This window comes from Equus przewalskii, chromosome 1 (genome assembly GCF_037783145.1).
Source record: "Equus przewalskii isolate Varuska chromosome 1, EquPr2, whole genome shotgun sequence".
NCBI lineage: Eukaryota > Metazoa > Chordata > Mammalia > Perissodactyla > Equidae > Equus > Equus przewalskii.
In genome coordinates this window covers 114,193,035-114,218,544 of record NC_091831.1, presented here as the reverse complement: position 1 = coordinate 114,218,544, position 25,510 = coordinate 114,193,035, and the positions used below count along the sequence as shown (strand labels likewise).

General features: G+C 40.5%; 1 protein-coding gene and 1 long non-coding RNA gene across 3 annotated transcripts in view; one reads left to right on the top strand and one right to left on the bottom strand.

The window, feature by feature from the left end:
• Nucleotides 1-10,745, bottom strand: part of NIPA1 (NIPA magnesium transporter 1) — a 50,266-nt gene extending 39,521 nt beyond the window's left edge. Inside the window, exon 1 of the mRNA XM_070572468.1 lies at nucleotides 10,533-10,745. Within this exon, the coding sequence (XP_070428569.1) occupies nucleotides 10,533-10,698 (166 nt within the window). The 5' untranslated portion in view covers nucleotides 10,699-10,745. The remainder of the gene's footprint in view (nucleotides 1-10,532) is intronic.
• A 1-nt stretch (nucleotide 10,746) lies between these two features.
• On the top strand, nucleotides 10,747-23,836 carry LOC103565319 (uncharacterized). Of its 2 annotated transcripts, none has more exons than XR_011526018.1 (4): nucleotides 10,747-11,089; nucleotides 12,800-12,910; nucleotides 13,684-14,022; nucleotides 14,548-15,523. It is a non-coding gene; the product is annotated as an uncharacterized lncRNA (long non-coding RNA). The 2 variants fall into 2 exon arrangements; XR_011526019.1 differs by having other exon boundaries at nucleotides 10,777-10,942; nucleotides 14,548-23,836.
• The last annotated feature ends 1,674 nt before the right edge of the window (nucleotides 23,837-25,510 follow it).

Below are 25,510 nucleotides of genomic sequence, written 5' to 3'. Positions count from 1 at the left end.
GGACTTCCCCGGCTGATTGTGCTGTGGATGTTGTAAGTACCAATTTGTTGTTCCCCTTTATCCCCACTCCTTGTTCTGTTTCCCTTTATCAATAAACTTTGATTGCTTAAACAACCAAGTAGCCTTGGCGGTACCTGTCATTCCCTGCCCTTTGCAGCTGTGGGCAACAACCTCACATCCATCAGAATGACTATTATCAAAAAGACCAGAAATAACAAAAGTTGGAGAGGATGTGGAGAAAAGGGAATCCTCAGATACTGCTGGTGGGAAGGTAAATTGATGCAGTCACTATGGAAAACAGTATGGAGATTCCTCAAAAAATTAAAAATAGAACTACCATAGTTCCACCATACCAGCTGTTCCACTTCCGAGTATTTATCCAAAGAACAAGAAAATACTAATTCAAAAAGACATGTGCACCCCTATGTTCACTGTAGCATTATTTACAATAGCCAAGACCTGGAAACAACCTAAGTGCCCATCAATGGATAAAGAAGAAGTGGTATAAATACAAAATAGAATACTATTCAACCATTAAAAAAATGAAATCTTGCCATTTACAACAGCATGGATGGACCTTGAGGGTATTATGCTAAGTGAAACAAGTCAGATGGAGTTAGAAAAATACCATACGATTTTACTCACATGTGGAAGATAAACAAACACATAGATACAGAGAACATATTGGTGGTTAACAGGGTGGAAGGGGAGGGCAAAAGGGGCCCATGTGTATGGTGATGGATGGCAACTAGACTTTTGGTGGAGAACATGATGTAGTCTGCACAGAAGCCAAAGTATAATGATGCACACCTGAAATTTCTATAATGTTATAAATTGTCACCTCAATAAAAAAAGATTTTATGAACTTTGAAGTCAAGGAATCACTCAATTTTTACTGTTGGGATCTATGTTGGGGGCAGGGAAAGGTCAACTTCTTTTATTATGATGAATATAGATTGGTCATGACTGCTTATGAAGTCATGGGATCACTGCTACAGTAGCAGCTGGGATGTGGGTGACCCTCTAGAAGTGAGAGCTGGTTCAAGGATGCCAGTGGCCAGCACAATGAGACCCATGGGCCCTCCTCTTTCACTTTCATTGGGAAAATTTTCCCAACACCACTGACCACCATACAGCACATACTTTTGGTTGTTTGAAATGGACTGTGTTACTAGGATGGGGAGGAACCTGCGATATCAGGCACTCAAGGATGGGGAAATGACAAGCATTTTGGTCTCCCTCTTGTCAGGGTAAACGTCAGTTCCACTGTCTCAGGACCTCCCACTCCTACTCCCCAGAAGGAGCTTGTACTTGCTGAAATCCAAAAGATGTTTAGGTCACCCTCACCTTTTAAGCTAATATTAGGCAAATTTTTTCTGTTTCCATGGACATTAAGTAAGTCAGATTTTCTGCCTGGGTACCTGCCCCACACCGCTGGATAGCTATAGACCAAAGTGAAGCTCCTCCAGGTAGTCCTCGAGGGCCTCAGTCCAGCAGCATCCCCCGTGTTCTACCCTGAAGGAGATCCATGGCTCTGCTTGCCCATCCACCTGTGCCCAGTCTGCTCACTGAGCTGGCTGCACCAGGTTCCTTCCTCCTTCTGCAGCCAGGAGCTCTTGGGCACCTGCATTCCATATTAGCCCTCAGTCCCTGTCATAGATAGGTATTCTTCTCTTATGTCCTAAAAATGACTTGGTTTCTCCATAGTTGCTCCTTCAAGCATCATTGTCCCTAAAGTCACCTGATACTCTCAGGAAGCACTTGTTTAAGCCTATGCCCACACTCCTTCTCTTCCTAGCTGACACCTGGGACTGTTCAAGTTCTTTGGCCTCAGCAAGAACAGGGAGCCACAGAATTGTAGAACACTGAGGATCTTCTGTCTGTCTGACTCCACTCATACCTCCTCTCCTCCACTCCTAGATGTGGGCTTTAGAGGTAGCAATAGCCAAGTTCTAGGGGTTTTTTCTCACACTGGAAACCTTGGATGCTAACTTCTCAGTTGAATAGTTGTTTATAACAGCTGAACTATAAGATAAAGAAGTGTTGTGCAAATACAAAAGAGACTTGTCAAGATGATAACACCAACTGGCGGTGCTGTTGTCCAACCAAGGACTTACGACTTTTAAGACCTTAATTCAAACTAAACTTTTAGTTAAAATGTGCATCAGAAATGTCCTTAAAATAGGACTTTCTAGCACACAAGTACATACAGTCATCTAGTTTATTTACCTTCCAATTATACCACAGAAAAATTGCTTCCACTCATGTGTGCTCCTAACAGCAACAATAGAAGTTGCTGCTAACAGCAAAGCAAGAGTGAATCACTATGTCCTTTACTAATTAATTAATGCCTTGACTTCAAAAAATGTGTAATACATAGTTTTTACTGAGTTCTTAAAAAATGACTAAGAATCAAGGAATTTTCCTTCCTGACACCAACACAGCTAGACAAGGGAATTAATTAGAATCAATTTGAGCACTGGAATTCACCAATTTACGAATGGATTAGTACTTGAAGTTCTTTTCTATGTTGGTTATTAGATATGTAGAAATTATTTTCCGAAAGAAATAGTTTGGCAATCTTGAAAAAGAAGAACAAAGTTGTAGGACTTATAGTATCTAATTTTAAGATTTACTATAAAACTACATAATCAAGACAGTGTGGTACTGGCAGAAGGACAAACATATGCAATGAAACAGAACAGCATTCAGAAACAGACCCACAGATGTGCAGTCAGCTCATGGACTGAAGCAGCAGTGCAGCCCAGTGGGGAAGTCTCCTCTACATGGTGCTGGACCAACTGGGTATCAGTAGGAAAATACGGAACCCTGACTCATGCCTCAGCCATACATAAATTTAACTCAAGACGGTTTACAGATCTAAAGGTAAAAGTTAAAGCTTTAAAACTCCAAGAGGAAAACACAGGAGGATACCACTGTGACCTGTGAAGAGACAGAAATCAAAAAGCACCAACCACAAAGAAAAAAAAGGATAAGTTAGACTAAAGCAAAATTAAACCTTTCTGCTCTTCAAAAGGCACCATTAAGAAAATGAAAAGTCAAGCCACAGAGAAAAGATCTGTAATCCCTATGTTTGACAAAAGTCTTGTAACCAGAACATGTGTGTGTGTGTGTGTGTGTGTGTAAACTAACAATCAATAATAAAAAGATACAACCCAATAAAATATAGGTAAGACTCTTGGAAAGATACCTCACAAAAGAGCATATACAAATGGCCAATATACTCAACAAAGGATGCTCAATATCATCAGGTATTAGGGAAATGTAGATTACAAATCACAGTGACATACCACTCTACACTCACCAAAATGGCCAAAATTAAACAGATGACACCACCAAATGTTGACAACAATGTGGAGCACCTGAAATTCTCATATATTGCTAACAGGAGTGTAAAATGATATAATTACAGTGGCAAAACGTTTAGCAGTTTCTTAAAATTTAAATATATAATTACTCCAATGATCCAGCACTGTTATTCCAAGGTATTCACCCAAAAGAAATGAAAACATTGTCTTAAAAAGAATTACATAAGAGAGGCCAGCCCGGTGGTGCAGCGGTTAAGTTTGCACATTCTGCTTCAGCAGTCTGGGGTTCACCAGTTTGGATCCCAGGTATGGACCTACACACCATTTGTCAAGTCATGCTGCGGTAGGCATCCCACATATAAAGTAGAGAAAAATGGGCATAGATGTTAGCTCAGGGCCAGTCTTCCTAAGAAGGAAAAAAAAAAAAAAGGAAGATTGGTGGCAGATGTTAGCTCAGGGCTAATCTTCCTTAAAAAAAAATTACATAAGAATTGTCATTGCACCTTTATTCAAAGAGCAAAAATTTGTAAACAACCAAAACGTTCCTCAACAGGAAAATAGATAAGCAAATTGTTGTATATCCAAACAATGAAACACTACTCAGCAATATAAGGAATGAAGAATCTTCAAACCATGCTCAGCCAAAAAAACAAGAGAGAGAGAGAAGACATAAGAAAATACTACTGTATGATTCTATTTGGATGCAGTTCAAGAACAGGCAAAGTTAATTCACTCTATGAAGATGGGTATCAGAAGAGTAGGCACTCTGGTGTGGGGAGGAGAGAATGAAATAGGACATGAGTAACTTTCAAGGTGATGGCAATAATCAATTTCTTTACAGGGGCATTGGTTACACAGGTATATTTATTTGTCACACCTCGTCAAACTGTACCCTTAAGATCTGTGTAGCTTACCCTACATAATTATACCCCAATATTTTTTTTAAAAGAAATAGTTTATAAACAGTTAAACTTCTTAGTTTAACTAAGGTTAACCCATACAATACTGACCACAATGCAATAACATAGCTGTGATAAAGTTTCTCACAGTTTCTATGGGAAACGACATTCTGTGTTTCAAAGGGAAAATAAGAGTCTGGCTATATAAACACATTCTCCTTCCTCACCCTACTCCCTCCAGAGAAGCTCAGTGCAACAGTTGTATTCTATTTCCTTAGTCTCTCCATCTGTCAAATATTTACTAGAACCACTCATGTATACAGTCCTTAGTGGATCCAAAGACTTATGAAGACTGCCAAGGCATGGTGTCTGTCCTTAAAGAGTGTTCTCTTCATCCTCATCTTAACCACAGAGTCTTCTCTCTCCTTCCTCCCCCACACAGGTGAAGGTTGCCCCCACACACCCTGAGAGTAGAAGAGCCAAGGTGGCGATTCCTGCTTCCACAACAGGTAGATGTCAGGTATTTATACCCGTGCTAGTGTGCTCTGTTGCTGTGAACAGGAAAATCTATGATAATGAGCTCTCAGTCATGACTGCTAGAAAGGAACTGTAGCAGAGAGAACCCAAAATAATGGAAAAAAACATTTGGAATATATGTTTATATTTCCATTACACTTAAATATAAGCATGCCTCTCTGAAGCATGGCTGATGGGAATGCAAATAGGTATGATATTTCTGGAAATCAATTTGCCCGTATATATATATATATATATACATATACAGTTTATAAAAAACATTATCACTGTTAAAACTCTATTTAGAGTTTTAAACTCTAAACTCCACCAAAGCAGAACATGTGAACTTAACTGCTGCGCCACCAAGCCCGGTGGCCCCAAGCATATTTTTTTTGATAAGTGGTCTTTTCTAGTCCCTCATGGTTAAAAATTCTTTTAAAAAAAAGGATTGTTTACTCATTAAGGACTTCATTAAAGGACTGAAAATATAAATTATATTATGTTTTATACTATATCTTTAAATATTTTTGAGGGAAAAATATACTCTAACAGCAGTTCAATAAGACCAAGGGGTATTTACTTCATGTAGGAATTGAACTATGTTAGTGAAAATGAGAAGAAATTCTTATTTGCCTTAATGTCTTTGGTTATTATCTACACTTATAATAACCCAGAATCAGAGTAGCAGCTTTTTCCAAATTAATTGTGAAGTCCCTCATCAGAAAAGCCTTATCTGTAGGTGAATGTGTCTATCTTCCCCCTTACCTTCCCCACAGCAAGCAGGGTGAGATGGATCACCTTCAAAATCAGCCCAAGCTGGGTTCAAATCTTGGTGCATGCCTCAACTTCCTCTTCTATATCACACCTCCTGGGATCCATGCCCTTATACAGTCCCCTCCCACACTGAACCTGGACTGGCTCCGAAGAAGCCAACAGAATGTGGCAGAAGTGGCACTGTAAGACTTCCAAAGCCAGGTCACAAGGATCCACACAGCTTCTACCAGGGTCCTTGGAAAGTCTGGTCTAAGGGAAACTACCCACCATATACGGGGGTCTCAGGATTCCCCCCAGATCACCATGCTGTAGGGAAACCCAAGGTAGCCACGTGTGAACAGACAGTATGGAGAGATGGAGAGAAGCAAGGAGGGAGGGAATAAGAGAGAGAAGGGCCTCGGGAAGTCCCAGCTGCTTCAGCTACCCTAGACAAGTGGGTGAAGAAATCACCTTGTATGGCCAGTTCAGCCAAACATTCAGATGACTCCAGCCCAGCTGCCATCTGACTGCAACTGGTTGAGACACCCCCCAATGGAAAGGTGCCCTTCTGAGTCCAGTTAACCCATGGAACCATGACAGATACATGAGTCTGGGACACCATGGGTCTTCTGTAAGTAGCAGCCTCATTTATCTTCTCTTCTTACCGAAATAGCATCAAGTAAACCAGGTACAGGCTGCCAAGCCACCCAAATGCTCCTAATTCTCACCGTGTTCCTTATCGATGATCTCCCCTCAGGGCTAAATTGAGATCAGATAGGGTTACAGATTTATAGATCTAGAAGTAACTGTGCAGTCTGAGGCCACAGCTAAGGGCAGCTCTGAGTAACCTGAAGAAGGCTCTGAAATCTTTTCAGAAAATCTAAGTTTCAGTTTTACCCTCTTCACTCTACAGTTACTCGTGGCCAGTTAGATTGCTTTACTGAGTGTCCACCATATGCCTCCCTGCGGACAGGACATGTGCCGCGCCCTGGAGAGACGAGATCCAGGGGAATGCAGACAAGTGTACAGGCCATGATCCCACAGGTTTCGGGGGCAGGAGGAGACTGAGGGCAGGCGCCAAGGAAACACATGGCAACTAATGCCATCTGAGAGTTCACAGAAGCAGCAGGAACTAACTGTAGACCCACAGGGCTGCAGACGTGAAGACAACGTGTGTCCATCTCTTCTCTGGGTATGTGCCTGGGAATGGCAGGAGAGGCAAGGAGAAAGCATGCATACACCCCACAGCCAGGGAGCGCATGCCCTTCAGAAATGTAAAGTATGATTGTTTGGGACCAGTAGGTGGGATGCTTGGATCCCAGTTTCCACTCTCATGAGACAACAAACTTTCCTTCCAAGTTTCTTAACAGTGTAACTACATCTCTAGTCTGCGTTCCTCTCAGGGAGGAGACTATGAAATCTGAAAAGGATCTCTTTATTGTAGTAAAATATACCTAACATAAAATTTACCATTTTAACCACTTTTAAGTGTACAGTTCTATGGCATTAAGTACATTCACACTGTTGTGCAACCATCACCACCATCCATCTCTAGAACTATTTCACCTTCCCCAAAAGAAACTGTCCCCATTAAACACTAACTCCCTACACCCTCCTTTCGAGCAGCCCCTGCACCCACCATTCTACTTTCTGTCTCTGTGAATCTGACTATTCTAGGTACCTCATATGAGTGGAATTTTTGACTGGCTTATTTCACTTAGCATAACGTCCTCAAGGTTCACCCATATTGCAGCACATGTCAGAATTCCCTTCCTTTTTAAGGCTAAATAATATTCCTTTGAATGTATATACCACAATGTGTTTATCCACTCATCTGTCAATGGATATTTGGGTTGTTTTCATCTTTTGTCTATTGTGAATAACGCTGGTGTGAATGCAGGTGTACAAGTATCTGTTCAAGTCCCTGTTTTCCCTTCTTTTGGGTATATATCCAGAAGTGGAATTGCTGGATCATATGGTAATTCTATGTTTAATTTTTTGAAGAACTGCCATACTATTTTCATAGCAGCTACACCATTTTACATTCCCAGTGACAGTGCACAAGGGATTCAAACTCTCCACATGCTCACCAATGCTTGTTATTTTCTGTGGGGTTTTGGTTCTTTTTTTTTAACAATAGCAGTCCTAATGGGTATGAAGTGTATCTCCCAGTTTTGATGAAAGAGATTTTAAAGATTGGCTGGTTTATCCTCGTGTAGGGAATTCTACATAGAGTTACTTACCTATGCAATTCTCCAAAGCCTCCAGCAAATTTAAGCACATGACTTTGCTGAGACTATCTCCACAAAGCCTGTTCCAAGGCAGAAGACCACCCCCACACACAAACAGACTCCCTGGCCATCCTCACCCATGAGCAGACAAACTCTAATGTTGCAACTGGCTTCCCATAAACACATTCACACCCAACAATTACCTTATTTCTGTCAACTAAGCCCTGCTGGGCTCTAACACTGGACATACTATAAATGACCTGTGGCCCCAGGTACCCCCCTGCCTTTTCCCATCCACAGAGTCCTTCAAAGGCACCCCAGGAGTCAGGCAGTCCACCCTGAGCCCAAGTTGTGGAGAGTGCTCCTGGCCTACCCAGGAAGGCCCTTTCAAGAGTGAGAGAAAGCTGGTAAGAGAGGAAACTGCCCCTCAACCTCCCAAAAGAAGGGCTGTGACCAGAACTTGGCTCTCCTGAAGCTGAGACTTGAGAGAAATGCTGCCGTGTGGCAATTCATTTAAAGTTGAAACTTTCGATGAGACAGAGCTTTTCACAGGGTAAGCGTCAGGTCTCCCTTAACACAAGAACTTGACTCTCCAGTTCTCAGCTACCTTCTCTTTCCTCCTGTCTCCTCCATTTCAGTCATTTCACAATGGTCAACTCTGCTGCTTGTTAGCAGAAGCGGCAAAAGGTTTTAGGGGGAACAGATTCTAAAACTGCATATCCTCAATACCTACAACAGTGTGTGCCACATAAGAGCTTCATGAATATCTGTTGAACAAATCAAAACTAAATTTATCAAAACAAAACAATATGTCTAACTTTCACCACCATGAGTAACCTAGCCAGCTTGAATCAGTGGCAGTGGGTGGTAATTGGAGAAGTATGAAGGCAGCAAATATCACATTTTCATTTTTATTAATTTAAAGGCATAGTGTGTACATATAAACAACAGCATCAATCATGGTTTTCTTTAGGCTGATGTGTTTTTTATTTTCTTGCTAATTCCATTGAACACACAAACTGAGCTAAAACAACACATTTAGTTTTCTCAATAATTGTTTCTTTTTTATTAACTCAAGTCTATATTCAGGTTTCCTTAGATTTTACCTAATATCTTATTATCATGTGTGCTTAGGTTCCTTCTGGCTGTGACAGTCTCTCAGGCTTTATGACCTTGACAGGAAGACTGGTCAGGTATTTTGCATGCTGTCCCTCAATTCAGGTTTGTAGGATGTTTTTCTCACGGTCAGACTGAGGTTGTGGGTTTTTGTGAGGATGACCACAAAGGTGAAATGCTCATCTCACCCATCCTATCAAGGGCACAAGTACTGTTTATTTCTGAGTCACAGCAAACACTTTATCTACCCCTGAAGCCATTCCAACTGACAGGCGCTCCCTGAAGAATGTGCCAGCTGCCAGATGTTTTTGTTACCTTAAAGACACATCTATAACCTAGGGAAATCAGACTTGGTTTTATTTAGATTTTATGTACAGACTGCAATGGTTTCACTTCAATGTTGAATTCTTTAAACAAACATCCATGATCTCATATTTCCACTCAAGATTGTAGGCCTCTTTATTTCTTTCCTGAAGGCATTCCTGGCTCATGATCCAGGGGACTCAGAAGTTTGCCCCACGTTCTGGAATCTGAACCATTAAATGAGTGTATTTATTCTCAAACCCATGATCTGGCAATCTCATCCTTCCCAGAGAGCTCTTAACACTATTCTTGTGAGAAGACACTAATCACCACATAATTTTCTTAGTCTTCTGGGACACAACCTTTGTTCTCAGTTGCAAACCATGCCACATCTAGAGTTCAGTAAACTACCCAGGCCTCTCTGAGCACAGAGGGAGAATGGCAAAGAGAAGTACTCTTACATCTCTCACTTTCCACATTACCAAGGAGTGGTGCTCGGTGGTATATCTACCCGGGAAACACTCAGTTGGCCCATTTTTTTTTTAATCTGCCTTGCGTTTGTTTCACACTGAAGATGACTTACACCTCAATGGTTCAAGTCTAAAGCAGAGATGGCTCAACCAAGGAGCCCAGGAACAGAAGCCACAGGACAGCACAGACCAAAAGTCTCGCTCCATCCTGAGAGAGAGCGCCCCCGCGGCCGCCTGTCCCGTCCGGAACGCCCAGCGCACAGTTCTTTCTCCTGTCCTGGCGTGGCCACTGCAGGGGGCGCAAAACCAGTAGGTCTTGTTCTCCCCAGTGCACCCAGACCGGGGCCACAGCAAAGGCGGGAGGCCGTCGCTCCTCTGGGTAGGCACTGGGCTCTGACCATGTCGGGGATACTGTAAATAGGAAAGTTTCCCTAGGAGCGGGTGGATGAGGGTGACAGGGACGGCCAGGCTCCAAGCAGAGAACTAGGCGGTGGGCTGCGCGGCTGCAGAGGAAGAAGGAGGGTCTGGGAGGGGGAAAGCTGTCGGCTGGAGAAACCCTGTAAAACCGAACAAGGCCTCTCTGGCCGCTGGGAAGGGAGAAAAACAGGGGCGGCCCCACCTACAATCGCTCAGGGCGCACCGGGTGATTCCCGGGCCACCTCTGGAGCTGCCTAAGGACCAGACACGGCCGCGGCAGAGACGCTTCTGGGGCGCAGGGCCGCGTCCGTGCCAGCGCTTCAGGGGGCCAAGGGCCTCGCGCACGTGCAGCCCGCCCCTCCGAGAAGCCCCGACTCTGTCCCCCGGTCCGGCCCGGAGCGACGACCCTATCACCCCCTGCAACTCAAGGCCACTCCCCTCCACACCACCCAGCGGCTGCTCCCTCCTCCCCCCACCGAGCACAGCCCCCCGCCCTACCTCGCCGTTTGGCGCGCACGATGCCCTTCTTCTGCAGCACGAACGTGGACCCGTTCACCAGGCTCGACACGACGGCCACGCCCAGGCCGAGCGACACAGCGGCAGGGCTCGGACTGCGCGCCCCCTCCCCGGCCGCCGCCGCTGCCGCCGCCCCTGCAGTCCCCATTCTGCCCGCGCCCTCCCGTCCTGTCTGCGCCTGCGCGCCGCGCCCGCCGGGTCGAGGGGCGGGGACGGGGATCCGCCGGGCAGCAACGGGGTGGGGGGTGGGGACCCGAGGTCCGTGGAGCCAAACGGGATCGGGGGGCGGGGACCTGGTTCTGCCGGGCCGTGTCTGGGATAGGGTGTGGAGAAGATTCTGGGTTCTGGGACGGGGACGGAGAAGAGAACAGGGGCTCTTCCGCGAGGATGCGGTAGGGAGACCTGGCTTCGGCAAGTGGGGATGGAGTCTGGTCTCAGAGGAGGCGGGACGCGGAGGGTGGCCCCAGGGCCCCAAGGAGAGTGACGGTGGAGAGGAGAGAGCGGTGGGAGGAAAGCGATGAGGCGATGTGGGTGAGGAGGTAGGCTTCCCAGATTTAGCGAATGAAAATACAGGACGCCCAGTTATGTTTGCAGCTTAGATAAACAACAAATAATTTCTTAGTGTGTGTCTCATGCAGTATTTGGGACCAGAAGAGCGTCGGCAGCACGCGGTCCTCGCTAGGACCATGGTCCGCGCCAAAGCCTCTAGTGTGAGGCCAGCGGGGAGCTGCACGTGGGCCTGAAACCAGGGCGAGTAGGCTGTCGAAACTCAAAGGGACCCCGGAATGGGGTGATGTCAGTCACCACCACACTGGAGCTGTGAGCTCGTGATCGTACCGTCTAATTTCCTAACTCATTTTTAGTAAAATATATCAAAATTACAGAAAGCATGGAAAACAGGAAACATTTAAAAATTACTCCATCCCACAACCTTAGCCTAATTGTTATCATTTGAGGTGTTTTCCCGCCTAAAGTATACATACGTTTACGTGTTTCCAATTACAATATACAAAATATCCTTTTTATTTAATATATCATAGTTTCCATGTTGCTACATAATTATGATTGTTTTAATGACAGTCTAATTTCCCATGAAGTTAATTACCATAATTTGTCTAAACCATTCAGCTGTTATTGGTTGTTAGGTTGCTGCCAGTTTTTTCCTATCATAAATGATGCCATAATGAACATCTTCATAAATTTTGAAAATATTGGATTAAAGAGTATAAACTTATAGCTATATATAGCATTGTTAGTTTGTGAAGCAATATAAAATACTATTTCTGTATGAACATTTTTATGCTGAATGAATCTAGTTCATTGCATAATCTTTTTTTGTTGTGGTAACGTATAACATAAAACTTGCCATTTTAAGATGTACAATTCAGTGGCATTAATTATGTTGACAATGTTGTAAAACCTTCACTACCACCTATTTCCAAAACTTTTCCATCACCCCAGACAGAAACTCTGTAGATTAAGCGGGCATCCCCCAATTCCACTTCCCCCTAATCCCTGGTAACCTCTAATCTTTCTGTCTCTAAGGATTTGCCTAGTCTAGATATCTCATAAAGGTGGAATTGTACAATATTTGTCCTTCTGTGACTGGTTTGTTTCACTTAGCATAATGGTTTCAAGGTTCATCTATGTTGTACTATGTGTCAGAACTTCATTCCTTTTTATGGCTGAGTGACATGTATGGATATTCGTGTATGTTCATCCTTTCCTCTGCTGATGGAGACTTGGGTTGTTTATGTCTTTTGGCTATTGTGAATGATTTTGCAGTGACCATTGGCATAAGTTTGAGTCCCTGACTTAAAATCTTGTGGATATGTACCTAAGAGTGAAATTGCTGAGTCATATGGTAATTCTCTGTTTAGCTTTTTGAGAAACTGCCAAAGTTTTCCACAGCTGCTGCGCTATTTTACATTCCCACCAGCAATATATGAGGGTTCCAGTTTCTCCACATTCTCACCAATGCTTGCTATTTTCCAATTGTCTTTTTTTAATAGCCACCCTAGTAGGTGTGAAGTAGTTGCTTATTCTTTTTAAATATTCTTCTGAACATCAATGTTTCTTGAAATAAGCGATAACTTCTATCGTAAATCTCAGCAGAAGCCAGCAGGTGAAAGCAGCAGCAACAGCACTGCCGACATGATCATGATTATTTGCTTTTCTAATAATGCTGGTATGAAAAAATAATAACTTTAGTGCCTGTAGTAAAAAGAGGTGTGCTCATTTTTTTTTAGAAACTCAATAAATTCAGTAAACACCAAGGAATATAAAATATCACCCCAAATTTCATCACCCTGAAATAACTATTACTGCCATTAAGAACTCCACTACAGACATTTTTCCTGGTGAGTATATGGGTGAAGGGATCAAAGGTGATCAAATGGGAAACCCATATGGTATTTTAATTTAAAAGGTAGAACTGTATGTTAGTTGGATTTAACATTTAAAAAACTGAAATGAAACTAATGTAACTACTGAAGCTGAGAGAAATACTATTTTACCACAAAAGATATTAGCTCCTAAAAGAGGCCTTTAAAATTAAAGTTAGTGAAAAACATTAAAACGTGGAAGTTATGTTTCTGTTAACTTCATGTTTCAATTTTAGACAGTATCAAATGACTCCAATAAGGAATGAGGAAGTCAGCTCCCTTTCCAGCTCCTTGTGATTTTTTTTAACTTTGTCAACACATATAACATTTTAGAGACTACTCTGTATTCATAATTCTATATTTGTATGATCTTAAATATATATATGAGTTCATTGTTCTCATCACCCCTTTTGCCAAGTTTTCCCATTCATCTTTCACTTCACTAGAAATTTATCCATAAGTGTATTTTTAAAATATCTATGAGTGCTATAATCTTTGAGTTCTTTTATCTTATGGGATGTTTGCCCGAACTACAAAATGAACAAGTTTAAATTTTTCAGACCATGTTTTCTTTCCCTGAAAGATTGCAGGCATTGTCCTGTTGTCTTCTGGCATTAAGTGTTATTTAAAAGTCTGAGGCCACAATCGAGAGTAATTGAATACAAGCAGGGTATAAATAATGTTAAAGAACAATTGTTAATTTTGTTGAGTATGCTAATGAAATTGTGGTTATATTAATATCTTTACAGACAACTACTGAAGTATTTACAAGTGAAGTGATTATGTTGGGGATTTGCTTTTTAAAATTTCACAAGGAAAAAAATGAGTGAGCATGGAAATGGATTTGTCAAGCAAATGACACCTGTTACCTCCTCCAGGGGAGGAGTCCTACTGCATGGAGGATAGTAAATAGCTGAAGAATGCCTGCCACCAAGAGCAGCAATCCCAGAATGTCTACTCCTTGGTTTGTAGATGCCAGGGTTGCCAAGAGAGACACAACTCACGTAGGCACTGGATGGAACAACACTTTACTCACATAGGGAAGAAACAGCAAGATCAGCTTCAGTAGTGGGCATTGGTCCCCCATGGTAAGCAAGTCCCAGCCTGCAGCTAATGCAGAGCAATGATCTGTATGCACCCTTCTTGTACTGCAAGCAAAGGACCCCTTTCCCTCCCTGCCAGGAATGGATATAGTAATGGTGTTGGCCCAGTGCCATATGATCACATGCTTAAGCAGAACAAAGGAGCACACATTGAGTCTGAAACAGGGAAGGATATTCCCACACAAGGCGATAGCCCAGCACAGGCTGAATAGGCTCTTTATTTCTTGGTAAAAAAGTGTTCTAGGCCCATGGCCCGTTCTCATGCAACTGAGCAAGGGTCAAAAGTCTGCATGCATGTGACTGTCTTTCCCATCAAGATTAAAAAATAAAAAGAACAGCAGAAAGTTGCTATGTGATTAAGTTGAGTGATGAGTATAAAGTATATGCAAACAGTATACTATTCTCTATTTTTTATCTATGTGTTTGAAAACATTCATAATTGAAGTATTTGTAGTTTGTTTTTTTAACTCTGAAGCCAACCTGATTTTTTTTTAATTTCTTTATTTCTAGGCTTAAGAAGAGTTTAAACGCAAATGAGAAATCAAGAAAGACTGAAGAATCTGGGTTTTTTTCCTGATTATAAAATATTTAAAATGTATATCAAAGTGCAGAGAATAACATTTTTAAAAACCCATATACTCATCCCTCCAAATCTATCTAATCCTAATATTTTGCTATATTTGCTTCCAATTTTTGAAGGAAATAGATAATAGTGGAGGCTCTCTTTTATTCCACATCTCTTTCCTCTTCCTGGTGCCCACAGAATTGCTTATCCTTGAAGCTCAATATCTCAGTCAGGTTATATCACAGTATTGATCCATCAAGTGTCATTTTTCCTGGTACATGGTATATCCTTTCTTTTGTAGATTGTTTTCCTTCTTTCGGGCAATTTTCTTTTTTTTTTTTTTGAGTTTGCAGATGATTTACTTTTTTTTTTTTTAAGATTTTTTATTTTTTTCCTTGTTCTCCCCAAAGCCCCCCAGTACATAGTTGTATATTCTTCATTGTGGGTCCTTCTGGTTGTGGCATGTGGGACGCTGCCTCAGCGTGGTTTGATGAGCAGTGCCATGTCAGCACCCAGGATTTGAACCAACGAAAACACTGGGCCGCCTGCAGCGGAGCACGTGAACTTAACCACTCGGCCATGGGGCCAGCCCCTACTTTTTTTTTAATTGAAGTCAAATTGTTTCAGGTGTACAGCATTATAATTTGATATTTGTATACACTACACAGTGATCACTGTCAAAAGTCTAGTTACCATCCATCACCATACAGTTGACCCCCTTCACCCATTTCACCCACTCCCCAACCCCCTTTTCCTCTGGTAACCACCAATCTGTTCTCTATATCTATAAATTTGTTTTTGTTTTGTTTTGTTTGTTCATTTGTTTTTTTTTTTACAATCCACATATAAGTGAATTCGTATGATATTTGTCTGTGTCTGACATTTCACTTAGCATAATACACTCATTGTTGCAAATGGCAAGACTTCATTCTTTTTTATGGCTGAGTAGTATTCTATTTTATATATATATGCATTTTCTTTATCCATTCATCCATTGATGGACACTTAGGTTGCTTCCATATCTTGGCTATTGTGAATAATGCTGCAATGAACATAGGGTGCAAATATATTTTTGAATTAGTATTTTCACGTTCTTTGGATAAATATCCAGAAGTGGAACAGTTGGATCATATGGTGATTCTATTTTTAATTTTTTGGGGAATCTCCATACTATTTTTCATAGTGACTGCATAAATTTACATTCCCACCAGCAGTACATGAGGGTTCCCTTTTCTCCACATCCTCTCCAACACTTGTCGTTTCTTGTCTTTTTGATAATAGCCATTCTGATCCATGTGAGGTGATACCTCACTGTGGTTTTGATTTGCATTTCCCTGATGATTAGTGATGTTGAGCATCTTTTCATGTGCCTGTTGAAAAAATGTCTATTTAGATCCTCTGGTCATTTTTTAATTGGATTGTTTGGTTTTTGTTGTTGTTGAGTTGTATTAATTTTGGGTATTAACTCCTTATCAAATATATCATTTGCAAATATTTTCTCCTATTTAGTAGGTTGTCTTTTCGTTTTGTAGATGGTTTCCTTCACTATGCAGAAACTTTTTAGTTTGATGTAGGCCCACTTGTTTAGTTTTGCTTTTGTTTCCCTTGCCTTTTGAGTCAGATCCAAAAAAAATTACTAGGACCTATGTCAAGGAGCTTACTGCTTATGTTTTCTTCTAGGAATTTTATAGTTTCAGGTCTTACATTCAAGTATTTAATCCATTTTGAGTTAATTTTTGTGTATGGTGTGATATAATGGTCTACCTTCAGTCTTTTGCATGTAGCTGTCCAGTTTTCCCAGTACCATTTATTGAAGAGCCTGGCCTTTTTCCATTGAATATTCTTGGCTCCTTTCTTGTAAATCAAGTGTCCATACATGTGTAGGTTTATTTCTAGGCTCTCTATTCTGTTCCATTGATCTAGGTGTCTGTTTTTGTGCCAGCACCATGCTGTTTTGATTACTATAACTTTGTAGTATAATTTGAAATCAGGGAGCGTGATACCTCCAGCTTTGTTCTTCTTTCTCAAGATTGCTTTGGCTATTTGGGGTCTTCTGTGATTCCATACAAATTTTAGGATTGTTTGTTCTAGTTCTGTGAAAAATGCCGTTAGAGTTTTGATAGGGATTGCATTGAATATATTGAATATAGATTGCTTTGGGTAGTGTGGACATTTTAACAATATTAATTCTTCAAACCAATGAGTATGGAATATCATTCCATTTATTTGTGTCTTCATCAACTTCTTTCATCAATGTCTTATAATTTTCAGTTTATAGATCTTTCACCTCCTTGGTTAAATTTATTCCTGGGTATTTTATTCTTTTTTGTCCAGGTGTAAATGTGATTGTTTTCTTAATTTCTCTTTATGATAGTTTGTTCTTAGTGTAGAGAAACACAACTGATTTTTGTACATTGATTTTGTATCTTGCAACTTCACTCAATATATTTGTTAGTTCTAACAGTTTTTTGGTAGAGTATTTAGGGTTTTCTATATATGGTATCATGTCATCTGCAAATAGGGACAGTTTTACTTCTTCCTTTCTTTTTTGGGTGCCTTTTATTTCTTTTTCTTGCCTAATTGCTCTGGGTAGGATTTGCAATACTGTGTTGAATAAAAGTGGTGAGAGTGGGCATCTTTGTCTTGTTCCTGATCCTAAAGGAAAACCTTTCAACTTTTCATGGTTGTGTATGATGTTAGCTCTAGGTGTGTCATATATGGTCTCTTATGTTGAGGTCCATTCCCTCTATACCCACTTCGTTGAGAGTTTTTTTATCATGAATGGAATTGAATTTTGTCAAATGCTTTTTCTGCATCTGTTGACATGATCATATGATTTCTATCCTTCATTTTGTTAATGTGGTGTATCACATTGATTGATTTGCAGATGTTGAACCATTCTTGCATCCCTAGAAAAATCCCACTTGATCAAGATGCATGACCCTTTTAATGTGTTGTCGAATTTAGTTTGGTAGTATTTTGTTCAGGATTTTGCATCTATGTTCACCAGGAATATGGGCCTGTAATTTTCTTTTCTTGTGGTGTCTTTGATTTTGATATAAGAGTAATGATGGCCTTATAAAATGAGTCTGGAAGCATTCCCTCCTTCTGGAAGAGTTTTAGAAGGATAGGTTTTAAATCTTCTTTGAATGTTTGGTAGAAGTGAAGCCATCTGGTCCTGGACTTTTGTTTGTTGGGAAGTTTGTTATTACTGGTTCAGTCTCTAGTGATCAGTCTGTTCAGATTTTCTATTTCTTTATGGTTTAGAAGATTATATGTTTCTAGGAATTTATTCATTTCTTCTAGGATGTCCAATTTGTTGGGATATAATTGTTCATAGTAGTCTCATGATCTTTTGTGTTTCTGTAGTATCAATTGTAGCATCTCCTCTTTCATTTCTGATTTTGAGTCCTCTCACTTTTTTTCTTGGTGAGTCTGGCTAAAAGTTTGTCAGTTTTGTTTCTCTTTTCAAAGAACCAGCTCTTCCTTTCGTTGATCTTTCCTTTTTTCTTTTTTTTAAGTCTCTATTTCATTTATTTCCACTCTGATCTTTATTACTTCTTTCCTTCCACTAACTTCGACCTTTGTTTGTTCTTCTTTTTCTAGTTCCTTTTGGTGTAGAGTTAAATTGTTTATTTGAGATTTTTCTTGTTTCTTGAGGTGGGCCTGTATCACTATGAATTTCCCTCTTATAACTGCTTTTGCTACATCCATAAATTTTGGAATTTTGTAATTCCATTTTCATTTTTCTCAGGGTATTATTTGATTTCCCCTTTGATCTCTTCATTGACCCATTGGTTGTTCACTAGCATGTTGTTTGATCTTCACATATTTGTATTTTTCCAGTTTTCTTTTTGTGATTGATTTCTGGTTTCATACCATTGTGGTCTGAAAAGATACTTTATATAATTTCCATCTTCTTAAATTTATTGAGACTTGTTTTGTGGCCTAACATGTAATCTATCCTGTAGAATGTTCCATGTGTACCTGAGAAGAATGTGTAGTCTGCTGATTTTGGATGGAATGTTCTGTATATGTATCAAGTCCCTCTGGTCTGATTTGTTGTTTAAGGCCTATGTTTCCTCATTGATTTTCTGTCTAGATGATCTATCCATTGATGTAAGTGGGGTATTAAAATCCCTTACTATTATTGTACTTCTCTCTATTTCTCCCTTTAGGTCTGTTAATATTTGCTTTATATACCCAGGTACCTCTATGCTGAGTGCATAGATCTTTACTAATATTATATCTTCTTGTTGGATTGACCCCTTTATCATTATGTAATGCCCTTCTTTGTCTCTTATTACAGTCTTTGTTTTAAAGTCTTATTTTGTCTGATATAAGTATAGCTACTCCAGCTTTGTTTTGGTTTCCATTTGCATAAGACATCTTTTTCCATCCCTTCACTTTTAGTCTGTGCGTGTCCTTACATCTGAAATGAGTCTCTTGTAGGCAGCATATAGATGGGTCTTGTTTTTTTTAATCCATTCAGCCATTCTATGTCTTTTGATTGGAGAATTTGTCCGTTTACATTTAAAGTAATTGTAGGTAGGTATGTACTTACTGCCATTTTGTTAATTGTTTTCTGGCTATTTCATATTTCCTCTCTAGTCCTTTCTTCTGCTTTTCTCTCTTGTGATTTGATGACTTTCTTTAGAGTTATGTTTAGATTTCATTCTCATTATCTTTTGTGTATCTACTATAGATTTTTACTTTGTGGATATCATGAGGCTCGCATATTTCAGCATATAAATTCTATATATATATATCAGTTTATTTTAAACTAATAGCAAGTTAAGTTTGAACACATTCTAAAACTCTGCATTTTTACCCCTACGCATTACATGTTTTTCATATCACATTTTATTTTGTATATCCCTTAACCAATTGTTGTAGTTATAATAGTTATTTTTACTACTTATGTCTTTTAGCCTTCACATTAGCTTTATAATTGATTAATCCACTACCTTTACTATACATTTATCTTTACCAGTGATATTTTTAATTTGTTATGCTTTCTTGTCAATAATTAGTGCCCTTTCTTTTCATCTTAAAAAAAAGCCCTTTTAACATTTTTTGTAAGACTGGTTTAGTGGTGATGAACTCCTTTAGTTTTTGCTTGTCTGGAAAAATCTTTATCTCTCCTTCGATTCTGAATGATAATCTCACCTGGTAGAGTATTCTTGGCAGGAAATTTTTTGCTTTCAGCATTTTGAATATATCATGCCACTCCCTTCTGGCCTGCAAAGTTTCTTCTGAAAAATCTGCTTATAGACTTATGGGAGTTCCCTTGTTCATAACAAGTTAGTTTTCTCTTCCTGCTTTTAAGATTCTCTCTTTATCTTTAACTTTTGACATTTTAATTATAATGTATTTTGGTGTGGATCTCTTTGAGTTCATCTTATTTAGATATCTCTGGGCTTCCTGGATCTGGATGTCTGTTTCCTTCTCAAGATTAGGAAAGTTTTCAGCCATTATTTCTTCAAATAAGTTTTCTGTCCCTTTCTCTCTCTCTTCTCCTTCTGAAACCCCTATAACATGTATGTTGTTTTGCTTGATGCTATCTCATAGGTAATTTAATCTATTTTCACATTTTTAAATTCTTTTCGTTTTTTTCTTTCTGCTGCTCTGTTTGTGTGAGTTCCTCTGCCCTGTATTCCAGGTCACAGATCTTTTCTTCTGCTTCCTCTAGTCTGCTGTTGAACCCCTCTAGTGTATTTTTCAGTTCAGTTATTGTATTCTTTCAGCTCTGTGACTTCTTTTTGGTACTTGCTTATACATTCTGTCTGTTGTTGAAATTCTCTCTGTGTTCATCCATTCTTCTTCTGAGATTGGTAAGCATCTTTATGACCATTACTTTGAACTCTTTTTCAGGTAAATTACTTACCTCTGTTTCATTCAGGTTTTTTCCTGTGATTTTTATCTTGCTTTTTAGTTTGGAACATATTCCTCTGTTTCCTCATTTTGCTTGCCTCTCTGTGTTTGTTTCTATGTGTTAGATGAAACAGCTATCTCGCCCAGTCTTGAACGACTGGTCACAGGAAGACTGAGAATGTGTTTCAGTCTGTTATCTGTGCAGTGCCCTGGGAGAGGTGGCCTGCCAAAAACTGTCTCTCCAATTGTTTCAGTCTTGTGGGGCCCAGAAATGCAAGCCCCCCTGGCCACCAGCACTAAGTGTTCAAAGGGAGTCGCCTATGTGGACTATGTGCACCCACTAGGTTTGGTGCGGCAGGGGCATGGTAGAGCACTGAGCCAGGGTAAGTCCACCCACCAAGTTTGGTGGTGGAAGGCTGTGGTGGAACACCAGTGAGGGGCATGCAGCAGTAGCAAGGTAGAAGAAGAGTGCCAAAAATGGCACCTTCCAATGCCTCAGTCCCCAGAGAGAGTTCCAACAGACCTCTGCTCCTTCAGCAGACTCTTTGATTAGTTAATGAATCTCCTTCACATATGATCTAGGTACTTTCAAAACTGCTGCCTTTGCACTGAGTCCTGCGGCAAGTGAGTCTCTATGTAAACCCTTTGATAGCAGAGTCTCAGTTTCCTAAAGCCCTTTGGATCTCCTGGTTGTAGGCCCCATTGGTTTTCAAAGCCAGACATTTTGGGGGCTTGTCTTTCCAGAGCAGGTCCTAAGGGTTGGGGTGCCTGATGTGGAGCTCAAACACCTAACTCCTCAGGAAGAAGCTCTATGTTTGTGATATCCCTCCCACTTGTTGGTCACTGCACAAAGGGTGAGAGTTTGGCAAGACTGCATCTCTGCTTCTCTTATTCATCTCAATATGGCCTTTTTATCCTTGTTGTGGAAGAGCCATTCTGCTAGTTTTCAGGACTTTTTCAGAAACAATTGTTTTATATGTAGCTGTGTCCGTGGGAGGAAGTGAGCTGAGGATCTTCCTATGCTGCCATCTTGAACCACCTTTCGAGGCAATTTTCTACTACTGTTTTTTCAAATATTACCAAACTACCCCCCTTTCTTAGGTTTCATCAGATGAGTTCTCTGTTTTAAGAACAATAATTATCCTTATGTTGGATATTCTTTTATGTTATATCTCTTATCTTCCTCTTAATTATCTCAATATTTATCCTCTATGTCTATAACCACTAATAGAATAATGATGATGTTCTGTTTCCTTAGTGCTGAAGTTTTCTTTTTCATTCAACCCTGTATCTTATTGTCCAATCTTTGAGTTCTTCCTTTATTGATTTTATGTTCTTATTAAGCATCTGTCAGGAGTTCCCAAGACCACTTAGAGGTTTGATGATTCACTAGGAAGACTCACAGGACTCAACATATAGTCATACTCATAATTATGACTTCTTACAATGAAATGAAAGGAAGCAAAGCAAAATCAGCAAGGGGCAAAGGTCCATGGGACGAGATCTGGAGGAAACCAGCAGTGAGCTCCCAAGAGTCCTCTTCCAAAGAAGTCACAAAGCATGTGTTTAATTCCTCCAGCAATGAACAATATGTGTGGAATTCTTTCTGTCAGGGAAGCTTGCCTGAGCCTCAGAATCCTGGGATTTTATCAGTGGTCAGTCCTGCATCAAAATTCAAGACTTCCTAAAGGAGAGCAAGTGTTCAGCATAAACCACATTGTTTGCATGAACAGTTTAGGCACAGCAAGCCACTCTTATCAGTTAAGGAAATAGATAATAATGCAGTAGTGAGAGACCTCTCTAAATCTAAGTTCCCAGATGCTAGCCAAGGGCAAACTTTGCAAGCAGGCCTCTCTGAGGACAGTAGTCTCAGGCCTGCTATTCTAACTCTTTTCTGAACAGCATCCTAGAGTAAAATTCTTATCATCATGGAGTTTTCTCTTGTTCCTTGGGTAATGTTATCTTCCAGACTGGTTTCTCCATCTGTCTGTCTATCTGTCTACCTGTTTATCTATGTCTGTATATCTTTCTTTTCTTCTTCTGTTTTGTCTGCTGTTGTTGATGTTGTATGTTTGCAGTAATAGCCTCCTGAATTCATAAATCAACAAAAGTCAAGGAAGTATGCCCAAAAAAGATATTTGAGTAGATAAACTAGATATCACAAAGCCAATAGATTGATTCTATTAATTTTAAAAGCAGGAGGAACTCAAGTCTCACTCAGAAAAGACTATTTACTCTTATACACAAAACTACCAAACTTTAAACTTGATTAGAACTTCCTAAACTATTGTCTGGTGAAAAATATTAATAGATAAGCTGTGGACAACTGGGTAACTATGTAGAAAAAATTAAATTGGACCCATTTATCATAACTTATAGCCAGGTAAATTCCAAGTAGTTGAGTTTTTTAAAGGTTAAAAAGAGCCTCAGTTAAAATATTGATTACAGCCTTATAAGACACTAAGCAGAGGACCCAGCTAAGCTACACTGACTTGTTACCCACAGAAACTGAGATCATAAATATTTTTTAAGCCTCTGAGTTTGTAGTAGTTTGTTATGCAGCAATAGATAACTAATGCAATTTGTTAGTTTCTTCATGGTATATTGTAACAACTTCCTCTATCCTCCATATTCTATAAACTGGATGTTACTTCTAGATGTTTGATTAGATTCCAGTTCTACTTTTTAATATTAAAAATATGAGATAGATGGTGTTAGTGATTTCTATTGCATCAATTCTGGAGGCACTCAATGCCTGATAAGGTTAGTGGGTTCAAGTGGTGAGAACCTGACCCCTCCACTGTAAACTTCTCCATCATCCTTTCAATTAATTGTTTCATCCATTGATGATCTCGGCCTGAATAAATAAATTAATTTAATATGGTAAAATGGCAATTTTATAATTCAATCAGTTTTTCTACCTTTACTAACTGTGATCTTTCTTAGTGTACAGCTTGGTCTCTCTCTCACTTTCGCTCTCTCTCATCCTCCTACCCAGATCAAGATATAGAGGGTTTCTAGGACCCCAGAAAGTTCCTTCCTGATCTATACCCTTCCCCAAGAAAACCACTATTCTGACTTCAATCATTATCATTTAGTTTTGCCTTCTTGAACTTCATATAAGTGATATCATACAGTGTGTTCTCTCTTGTATCTAGTTTCTTTCACTTAACATAATGTCTGTGAGATTCACCCATGTTTTTGAATGTTCCACTACCTCATTATTATTATTTTTTTGCTGTGTAGTATTCCACTAAGTGAATATAATACAATTTATCTATTCTCTTGTTGGTGTACATTTAAGTTGTATCCACTTGGAGGCTATTATGAATAAAAATGGTTATGAACATTCTTATACAAGTCTGTTTTTGGACATATGCACTTGTTTCTCTTGTCTGCATACCTAGTAGTGGAATTTCTGAGGGTAGGCATATATTTAGCTTTAGTAGAAACCACAAAAAAATTTTCCAATGTGATTATACCACTCTATGCTCCCACCAGCATTGTTTGACAGTTCTGCACCACCACATCTTCACCAATACTCACTATAACACAGCATTTAACTTTTAACAGACATAAAATAATGGGAAGATCCAAAGTAGTATGCACTTTCCTGAGGAACACTCAGTAATGTACTGATTTTGTTCATCTAATTCTGGTACTAAAAACCATAATTCAGCCGGGTCAGGGAAGGAAGCCTGTCAGAACCCTCCCAGTGAGGCATCTCTCCTTCTGGCAGGCTGTGCATCTCATACACTCAAGTCCACGGAGGAAGAAAAGAGGTGAAGAAAGTTCCTTCTGGGCATGCTGGTCGCCTCTGGTTTTTCTCCTTGGGCCTCCTCCTGAGAAAGAGAGAGAGGGAGACTCTGACTCCTAGTGTGAGGGACCAGCCTCTTGACAACTCTATCAGAAATTATGAAATTCATAGGTCTTTGGTATATTTATTTATTAAAACAAGGTATCCCTACCCAGAGGGACCATGTGAGTGGGCAGTGGCAGGTTGCAGTTCCAGTGAGACTGCTCCGTGGTCCAGGGGGAAAATCCATGGTCCCACAGCAGCCAAAGGGAAAGCCTCTACTCGGCATTAGCAGAGAGGCTCCGCCTAGCATTCAGAACACTGGGAGGCCCTTGGGCAAAAGAAGCTCAGCCCACAGCAGCAACCCCCCAGCCACCTCTAACACACAAACTCCTGCTGTGGCCCAGAGGGGGCAAATGAGACCCAGAGAGACCATGTGAGTGGGTGGTAGCAAGTTGGAGCCCCAGCAAGACTGCTCCTTGGTCCAGGGGGAAAATCCATGGTCCCACAACAGCCACAGGGAAAGCCTCTGTGCAGCGTTAGTGGAGAGGCTCTGCCTGGCAGTCACAAGGCTGGAAGGCCCTGGGGCAGAAATAGCACAGCTGGGTGAGCTAACCACAGACTGCAGTAGATACCCATAACTCTGCTGCAGCCCATAGTGGACAAGTGAGATCTTGCAGGTCCTGACAGTGGCAGAGCTGTGAGTCTTGGTGAACCTGATACCGGCTGCTGTGAAAGCCCATAACACTGCTGCAGACCCTAAGGAGGGAGCATGTCTAGGCAGTCTGTGACAGCAGGTACCAGCAACCCAAAGGACCCCTTGCGATTGTCCCCCCAGCTGATGAGAGACGCCACAGGGCCACTGTGATCATGAGGAGGGGCCCAGGTCAGGTCAGCAACAGCTGACAGTGATCCTGGTCAGTACAGATTACACAGCTGCTGCAAACCCCAACCCTCCCCCCCCCCCGCCCCCCAGTAGAAGCAAGTGGAAGCAGTAACTAAACTCTATCTCTATGCAGAGGCACAAATCCACACCATCAAGCAGTATGAAAAAATATATTAAATCTCAAGAACAGAAGGAAAATGACAAGTACCCAGAAAACAATCCCAAAGACACTGAAATCTATAACCTAAATGACAATGAATTCGAAATAGCCATCATTAAAAAACTCAATGAGTTAAAAGAGAATACAGATAGACAACTCAATGAGTATAGGAGCTATGTCACAACAGAGATT